At 37.9% G+C, this 9821-nt stretch overlaps 1 protein-coding gene across 1 annotated transcript in view; it reads left to right on the top strand.

Moving 5' to 3' along the window:
* Positions 1 to 1225: 1225 nt before the first annotated feature.
* FTCDNL1 (formiminotransferase cyclodeaminase N-terminal like) overlaps positions 1226 to 9821 on the top strand; it is a 32951-nt gene continuing 24355 nt past the window's right edge. Inside the window, 5 exon segments of the mRNA XM_087434963.1 lie at positions 1226 to 1321; positions 2979 to 2999; positions 4255 to 4345; positions 5585 to 5646; positions 5648 to 5738. Coding sequence (XP_087291089.1) covers positions 1226 to 1321; positions 2979 to 2999; positions 4255 to 4345; positions 5585 to 5646; positions 5648 to 5738 — 361 coding nt within the window.

Below are 9821 nucleotides of genomic sequence, written 5' to 3'. Positions count from 1 at the left end.
TAGAAAAACCTAATGACCGTATTTTTATGAATTTTCATTTATGATGGTCACAATATGAAAATCTGCCTACAACCTGAACTAGCCATGACTCCTGCATTCTCTCTAGGTTAGGGTGATGAGGCCAACCAGCAATCCTGGTGAACAGAAGCCAGCGGATTTATGTATTGAGAGCACCATTATTGACACCAGAGCACAGTTTAGCTTGAACTCATAAGCTTGACGTTTGTCTCAGAGTTGGACTCTCTTCACTGCAGTAACCCCCACGTGGAGAACATTACCTGACACAAAATGACCCTCCTCAAATATTTGTTGAATGAACTCATGAACTCATGTTGAATGAACACATTCATTTTTGGTTATGATATTGAAAAGAGGCCAAAATATGATGGCTTGATCTTGAAAGGGGAGTTATTGTCTTATTATTTTGAGATGTTTAAATTTCTTTAGTTCATAATATCAAGTGAGTTATGGAAAGATAAGTTGAAAAATGCCATTCTAGAGTACTAAAAAGAAAGTTACCTCCAAAACTTGTGTAACTAATCCATTTTTGACAAAGGAATCAGTCACATTTTTGGCATTATTGAGTAACAGTATATGTCAGCTTTCAGTTCAAGGTGCAGAGTCCTGTGAAAGGATTTTAGACTGATTTAGAAACTTGGGAGATCAAAATACAAGAGGAACTTAGTTAAATAGATGTCATTTGAAGCACCCAATGAGTCCCTTCTGTTTGTTCACATACTGCCGATGGCATGGCCCATAGAGATAGATACCTTTTCTTTTTGCCAGAATAGTTTTTGTAAGAATCCACATGTGAAATGATCTCCCTCATTCCCCTTTTTTGCGTTTCCCCAGTGAGTCTCATTTAATGAAAAGATCGTGCTGATTTGTTAACTAGTATAGACCTTGAATGTGGGGATAAGCTAAGGCATGGCAGTGCTTAAAATGGAATAACACACTTTAATGAAAAAGTTTTACTGGCATCACAGAATTCAAGCTAACTTGCTGGATATTTTCTAGTGTTGTCACCGTGTTCATATGTGCATGACCACATATACATGGTTTCCTGGTTGGGTCAGTCTGAGGATTTTGTAGTGAAGTGGTCATATTATGACTGCCTGGTTTCCAAAAAGCTATGATGTTTTTATTGTTAATGAATGTGAAAATATGAATGAACTGTAGAGACTGAAATGAAGACTCATTTTTCTTCTATTCTAGAAAAATCACCATGTCTTCCTCCAGACTGGGGCTTCGTTTGGCTGCCTGTTTACTAAACATTTCAGAAGCCAGAAGAAAAAACACCCTTGAGGATGTAGCAAAAGCAGCTCTTCTTGTGGGAACAACAGACAATTGAAGCGAATATGTAGTGTTTTCATAATACAGTAATTTTTGTGCTCTGCAGACAGTATCTGCAGAGCACTCTCTTTCTTCCTACGTGTCCCCCCCTTATTCTTGGGGTGTTGTGGCTTCTGCAGGACTACAGGACACAGACGGATCAGTTACTCAGATGCACACATACGCTCTTTTGCAAGTGCTCGGCAATGCAGTTCTTCCTGTTGGAGAATGCGTCTGAAGTGCGCATTGTTCAGGATATTGACAGGCTCCTGAGGAGAATACATTTACATAAAGGTTTAATGATTCCCTCATGGGCCATTTATTTGATCATTAATAGAATGAGCATCATTGTACATTATGCTTTTTATTCAGCAGGTTAAATAAAAAATAAACTTGCCAAATAGCAGCTACTTTTCAAAGCACTCCTGCCAGCAAAGCCCATGGTATCATTATGACATTATTACTTCTACTCCATTTTCTCTATGTAAAGACTCAGGCAATTGCATCTGAGTGATGTGCGGAAAGTCACTCAGCGCTTCAGAAGACAAACCTCGAGCCTGCTTACTCCCGTGACCAGCATTTACTGAGAGAGATGCTGCTTTTCTTTTTACCCTCGCTAAAATGTACGTGTGATGACACAGTTCTAGATATCATTTGTTCTTACTTTCACACACAGAAAACTGTGTGTGCAGGCTTCTAATCATTTACGTAGAAATGCTTTGTTATTAAATCAACAGCTTCTTGGCCACAGGTGAGCATTAGGGCCACAGACCTGATGCCTTTGGTGAGAGTGTATTTTAATTTCTGGTTGTCATTTTTGATTTGGTTACTGTTTTTCATGAGAAAGAATTGTTTTCCCCCAGCCCATTTCTAACGATGAGTACATCGAAGTTACTGTCTTGCACCTCTGCAGGAGCTGGAAATGTCTGTGAAAATTCCTGATAATTGCTGATAAGCAAGCTCCTCTGGAGTCAGCTGGCAGCTGTGCTTTTGCGTTCTCTTTGCGGGAAGAGACTGCATGGGCCCCTCATTGTCAGACATAGTACATCTAATGGGATTGGGTTACCTGTCTCTGTGATTAAGTGAATGTGCAGAGAAATTTGTGGAAGCCACACACTGATAGATGCCTGGGTCTCAACTCACAGTTTTTATCAGCTTATTAGTGGCAGCAGCTCAAATGGAATTATAGCTATTATACTCCATTACAAATACCAAACAATTCACTTCTGCTGAGATTTGTACTGATAGCTCTTCCTGCCAGCAGTAATTTTTTTCTGTATGCGTGCTTAAGAAATTGCAGGAGAGAGCGTTTCATTTTTTCAGCATTTGATTCAATTGAATCATGAAACGGAGAATAAAAGCTTTTCAGAAGAAGATTTAGGATGAAAAAATAAAATAAAATCATCTCTTTTCTTCCAGGAGCTAGAGTATGTTGAAAAAATACATAAAATAGGAGGTTGTGTGATCTTGTTCTTGCTTCATCTTTCATAGTTTTAAAAATGCAGGGAAGGTAGCACTAGTTAAGAAAATAACCTGTTGTTTTACAAATATTTTAAAGGCATTTATTTTTAAGTGAGTGGAATAAAACTATATCACCTATATTTTTTCTAATTAAGCAATGTGAAAACATTTAAATGGCCTAAAAGGCCTTAGGTAAAGGAATCCGAGTTATAAATTTTAGACCTACCCCAGGGCCGGGCTGTATAGATGCTCATTTGGCTGTGAGTGAGTGACATATGTTTATCTTTTCATGTTATTAAAATTAATGGCATAGGGCTGCTGTAAGCTCTGTAGGTCCTGCATGTAACTTATTTTTCCTCTCCTCTGAAAAGATTAATTGTTAGGCTGCCAGGGGACAGGGCGACAAAGGTATAATGGCATAGTGAAAGGTTTAATTACCGCCTGAAAACTTTTGTCCTTCACTTTGAATTTGCTTTTGTAGGCTTAAGGGGGACTTTTAAGGAGCCTGAACCAGGCTTGTAAACTTCAAAAATAACTTTGGGGTTACATGTAGCTGCCATACACGGGTATGGCAGCTTTCTCCTCCAGGTTACACATTCAAGTGAGTCACAAGCCACTGAAAGCTGGGAGTCGTTAACATCTGAAGGCTGTTGGTGGCCTCTGAAAAGGAGATGGTGGAGTCAGAACAGTTTCTGACAGACAGGTGCGTGCATCCCAGAAACCTCTGCTTCAGGCACTAATGGGCCTATCCTAGTTTTTCCAGATGTCGGATTTTGATTCAGACAGTTTGATTTCTGGGTTTTGGAAGGAAAAATTGACAAGGCCTAGAAGACGAGGTTGTTAAGGAGCAGAATTTATAGTGATATAATTTGGCAATTGAAAGAAGAGGCTACCATCTTAGACTGAGTTAAGAAAACTTTGGCAGATTCAGTAGCGAGTGCAAAAGGAGTTCTCTCATAGACACCAAAGACTAGTGTCTGAGCTGAGCTGTCTGGTTATATAGGAAGTCGTTGTAAGAAGTGGACATTTGGGGCAGTCCCGGTGGCGTAGCGGTTAAGTTCTCGAGTTCCACTTCGGCGGCCCGGGGTTCGCTGGTTTGGATCGTGGGTGTGGACCTACTCACTGCTCATCAAGCCATGCTGAGGCGGCGTCCTACGTAGAAGAACTAGAAGGACCTACAACTAGGATATACAACTGTGTAATGGGGCTTTGGGGAGAGAAAAGAAAAAAAGGAATATTGGCAACAGATGTTAGCTCAGGGCCAATCTTCCTCCAAAAAAAAAAAAGAGAAGTGGACATTACTATCCACGAATTTCATGATTAGCCAATGTCACTTCAAAGGTCACATCCCAGAATTTTTCTATTAAATAAATTTAATTGTATCAGAAGATATAAAGTATTAATGTTTCATCACAGAAAAAAAAATTCTTGCATTTATATGTTGTTTTCTTTACAAAACAGAAACATCCTGAAGTCTCAGCATTCAGTGTGTTTTCTGATCAAGACTACAACAGATCAGTCATTCCAATAGCGGCTTCTGTGAATGACTTAGGTAAGATTTCAGTTTCTTTCTTTACGTGTGTCTTTTGATGAAGGGTAGGCTTCAGGGAGACCTAATGCTCTTTAGTCATTGATGTCCTGTGTAAATCTGAATATTCCCCTCCGTTAGGTAGGGAGTCTACCTCAAAACCACGTTGTGTGGTTTTTCTGAACATGTACATCTTAAGCATTTCTCCTTTCCTCTTCATTCAAATCAACCTTAGGGTGCAAGATTTAATAACATTCTTTCCTTGAAGATGATCACATATCTTTTGTGGTTAAGAAAAACATTTTCAAGTTTTAACCTGTGACGTAATGGTGCTGAAGTCAGCCTTGATTTCACTGAGGAGTTGGCATGGAATGAAACATGCTACACAGTTGTGTTTTGGGTCGGGAGCCTGAAATCTTGAGTTGGTTCATGGGTTGAAAAGAAATGAGCTTCCTGTCTCCTGTTGTAAGGTTTAGTGAGACAACTTGAATTTGAAGGATCATAGCTCTGTAAACAAAAACCTGTATTATCTTAATATTGTTTAGTAAAAGGTTCAAAATATTTTCAAATAAACTTGATTTCAACTTAGCAGATTGCCTTTGTTCCAAAGGTATGTTTGTTTGGAGAGCAAAGAGCTGACTGATAATTCCCAGCAAACACAGGACAGATTATCTTGAATGTTAATCATAAGATGTAAAATTTGCTTCTTTGTTGTGTATCTCTTTTGCTAAAGTAGTCATACTGCACTGCTAATGAAAACTCAGAGTAATAACATAAAACTCTTAGGTGTCTATAATATGTATTTAGATATAATAATTTAATGAAAAATCTAATTACTGGACAAGAGCAAAACTAAAATAAATACTTATGCTTTTAAAAATTTATGTTTGTATGTATATTTTAATATAAATTCATAACATTCTGAAAATAACAAGGAATTTTATCAGGTTAATTTGATAAAATTGAAAAAATTTAAAGTAGTCAATTGTAAAAAAATACAAAGTTGTTTAAGACTGATAAGCATTGCATAATTCCTCCACTTTCAGGAATAAAGAGCTGGAAGAAATGTGAAACTTTATGACAGTTGAGAGATGAAGCGAGGGGAAATGTTGGATCTTTTATTCTTCTCTTATTTTGGATGAAAAACAATCTTTTATATAGATTACAAAAGAAAAACAACTAGTGGGGCAATAAAATTATAACTGCTTCTTTAGATGCGATTGAAAGTTTAATGATTGTTTTTTACAACTTGACGTTTTTAAGGCAATTCTGTTCTGGCTGCCTGCTTGGAGGCCTTCCCATCTATTGATATGGAGGTTCAAGAGGGGGGTCCACCCTTGTCTGGGAGCGGTGGACTTAATTCCGATTTACCCTCTCTCTGGTGTTGGAGTGGAAGAGTGTGGAGCCGTGGCCAGAAGTAAGAGAAAGTTTCAGGTAGTGTGATATTCCTTGTTGGAAATCATTTTACAATCACAGCAGCTTGTGACAATAAAATCCCTCCTCCACTCCCTGGGAAAAGTCGACCTTGAAGAACTGTGTCAACAGTAAGCTTTCACAGGTTGCAGTGGCACACCGGGTCTTTGTGACTTTCCACCCCATGACACTATGGAGCACTAAATGCTGCGGGATGCAGTAAATCCATCATTTTGTCCCTTACAAATTCACAGTCGATCATGAGGAAACAACAATAGTTTCTAATGAGTTCCTCAGACTCTTCAGGGCAGAGTGAGGGTGTGTTTTGCCCATCTGTGTCCTATTTTCTTGAGCAGGGGTAATGATGAGGTTGAAGAACCACTTAAATGTTAACTCCTACCCCTTTTTCCTCTGATTTTTTTTTCTTTTTTCCCTATGCACAACTCTCTTTAAGATTTGCTTTAGAACTGAACTGTCACATGCTTGATTTCAGCCCCAGGGGTAAGTTTAATTTGGAAAATTTGAGCTATGTCACTTGAGGTGTTTTTGAATTAGGCAAATTGGGAGAAAAGAAAGACCTTTTGCCTGGACTGTCGAGCTGCTCCACGGTTAATTACGAAATGTTGGGGCTCATAACCTTTGGGGAAAAGTCTGCCTTAGGATAATTGCATTCTCTCTGTATGACCTCAGAAATCCCTCTATGATGTGGCCTCATTTTTATTTAATAGTGAATTGTCTAACATTTGGAATGTAGATCTGGGCTCGAGCTGAGCTACATCCAGCACTAGAATTGGGGAATGAGACTTATTTCTGAGGGGGAACCTCATTGCTTCTGCTGCATGTTAATGGGACCTGACAATCTATGGATTATTTCCAGGGGAAATCTTGGCCCAGAATTTGCTTTACCTTTTTTTATCCAAGAAAGAGTTAAAATTCAGCAGGGGGGAAAATACATTTCACACAAAAATGAAGAGTTCAGAATTGTCCGGACCAGAATAATGATTTTAATTGTCTTCAGAACAATTATGTTCAATTACGTTAAATCTCAAATTAGCTAGTACATGAAGTTCTTCATTACAACAGGACTAGTCCACCCCAGATGTTCGTCCTGCGTAGGAGACAGTTGACAATTGGAGGGTCTGGACGTAGGATTTCTCCCTTCCTTTGCCCTTTTGCTTCATTGGCAGCTACTGTACCTCATGATTTAAACATGGACATTTCTAATTAAATGAGAGCTCAGCTGCATTCGTGAACTAATTTATAACATTTGATTTGAAATGTAATAGCTTCAATCTTCATCTGATTAAAAGCAGTCATATACTGTACACGGTTACTATTTTGATGCTCCAACATGCAGTTTTTATTTTTACATTCCCCTTTCTACACAGCTGTTCATCTAATATCATCCAAATTTTTTTAAGTTTTTTTTTTTTTTTGTAACAGCATGCTCAGGCATTCTTATGAGGCAGAAGTATTCAAATTCTAGGATCTTGCTGTTCTCAGAACAGTGGAGGGATGTTTTTCACTAGAGTAACCCCTTCTCAGGGAAACCAACTTTAAGATAATAATTTAACTAACTTTCTTTGGCAAGAAGGGCAATAGAGAACATTCCAGTGACATAAAAGATAGTTAATATTGATATGTATAATTCATATATACTTTGTAGGCAACAAATCTGAATAATATGTATCAGAACTTTTTGACATCAACTGTAAGCTTGCTTATACCTTAAGAAAGGAGTTCTTAAAGTAAGGCCAAAATTTGTGTTCAAAATACTGTCAAAATCATTTGCAAGTTTTTATGCATGTGCATTTGTGTATACATACATAGAAACACATACACATAATTTTGCGTATAATTTTAGTTTAATAATTTCTATAGTAAAAGGCACAGCAATTCGGAGGCTCGGAGGTAAAAGCGGCCTGGGCTTGAGGACCCACAAAGGACTTCAGCATGGCTGGCTGCCACTTAGAGACCAAGTGGGATGGGAAAGGCATTCCTGGGGATGTTAAGAAATGAAGCACAAGAGAGGTCATCAGAGGTCAGATCATGAAGTCCTATATGCCAGGTTAAGGAGTGCAAACCTTATCCCAATGGCATTGGGAACCATTGTAGAGTTTTAAGCAAGAAAGTGGTATGATTGGCTTTGAATTTTGGAAAGATCACATTGCCTGCATGATAGAGAACAGACAGGAAGCAGGCAGACCAGTTGGGAAAGGCAATGGTAGCCTAAGATAACAGAGAATGGAGAGACTCCATAGGACGTTGCGGGGTGGGGAACAAAGCTGTGGTATGAAAGTGTCGTCACTTAGAAATGGTGGAAGAAAGGGGATTTGGGGGGAAAGAGCATGAACACATTTTTTACATGCTGCCACTTGGCAGGTGGATATAAAATTGAGAGCTAGGAGACACATAGATCTATCTATATTTATTTAAAGCTTGTAATTTTTAAAAAATGTTTTGAATTTTGGTTTTCATTTTCTATAAAAACCATATTTGCTGTATTAAGCTACATCTCATTTTTATCTCTATGTCTCTAAAATTTTTCCTCTCCACCCTTTTTCCCTTCCTCCCTCTGTCCTTCCCTCTCTCTCTTCTTTTCTCCCTCCTGTCCTCCCTTTCCTTCTTTTTGTTATCAAAATGCATGTGGCTAAAAGTCAAATGTTCTCCAGGATTTGTTCCAAAAACTCTGAGTACCTACATAACCCTCCTTTCCTCCTCACCGTAGGCACACTGCAGTTTCCTTCTCCCCAGAGCCATGGTCTTATTATTTAGGATTCAATTCCAGATGCCTAAATGTCACACTTATATTGGTATTTCTTGTTTTTTCAGTTTTAGGCATTGTCTACTGACTTCTCACCGCAGAATATGAGAATTTAGCTTCTGTTCACCCCACTCCTCACCCCTGACACACACACATACACAGACACACACACTCACTCCCTCCCTCTTACCTCCCAATTCTCCCTCCTCTTAATGTAGTTATATCAAAATTTGGATCAATATTTAATGGTTATATTATTATGACTTTATAAACATTGTTCACAATGAATCATTTAAAATGTTACTATTATGTTCTTTCTGCACAACTTTTTCTTTTTGCTGGAGTTAATCATTATCTTTTTGATTGTTTACTTAGTTTTTTTAATACTCATCACCTGTTTAACCCCAAACTCTCTGTCAATAACATCTTGCCATGCATTCAGATAGAACATTCCATGTGTTGAGTGTTCTATCAATTTCATCTTCTTAAAGAAATATCTTCTAGAACTCTCTGACCTGTTCCAGTTAGGACTGTTTACCCTCAGTTTATTGAGAATAACTGTCATCATGGGCTCTTCCTTTGCTATGATCCTGGGTGTTCCCATCATCTTTCTCCATGTTGGAGTCCATGTGTTCTCTCTCTCGCTTGCTTTTTAAAAAATTTGTGTCCTTGTTTTGGTGGAACACATCTTCTAGTAGCTTTTTAAAAAATGGGAAATACATTTTTGAGACCTTGCATGTCTGAAAATGCCATTATTCTACCTTCATGTTTAATACTTAGTTTGGCTAGATATAGTATTCTAGTATCCCCCAGTCCAGATCCGTTAGAAATAATTTACCTTTATTTTGAATACATTGTGTCATCGAATTCTGATTTCCATGTTGCTATTGAGAATTCTGAAACTATTATATTTCCTGATCTTTGTATGGGATCTGTCATTTCTCTCTGGAAGCTTGTAAGATCTTCACTTTGTTCCTGTGTTCTGAAATTGCTGTGATGAACTTTTGTATAGGTCTGTTTTCATTCATTATGCTGGATACTTGGTAGGTCCTTTGAATCCTTGAAACTCTTGTCCTTCAGTGCTGGACAATTATGTTGAATTATTCCATTGATGATTTCTTCTGTTTTCTTATTTCTTTCTGGAAGCCCCATTATTTGGATATTGACACTCTTGCAGTGGTTCTCTATGTTTATTTTCTCTCTTTTTTCTATCACTTTATATTTTTATAATACTTTCTGGCAAATTTCCTCTACTTTATATCCCAAGTCTTCAATAAATTTTTCATTTCTTCTGTATTAGTTTCCAAGTGCTTTTGTTTACTC

This window comes from Ceratotherium simum, chromosome 9 (genome assembly GCF_057802395.1).
Source record: "Ceratotherium simum simum isolate JZ-2026a chromosome 9, ASM5780239v1, whole genome shotgun sequence".
NCBI lineage: Eukaryota > Metazoa > Chordata > Mammalia > Perissodactyla > Rhinocerotidae > Ceratotherium > Ceratotherium simum.
The sequence above is the reverse complement of the archived record's forward strand: the minus strand, read 5'-3'. Positions and strand labels throughout refer to the sequence as shown.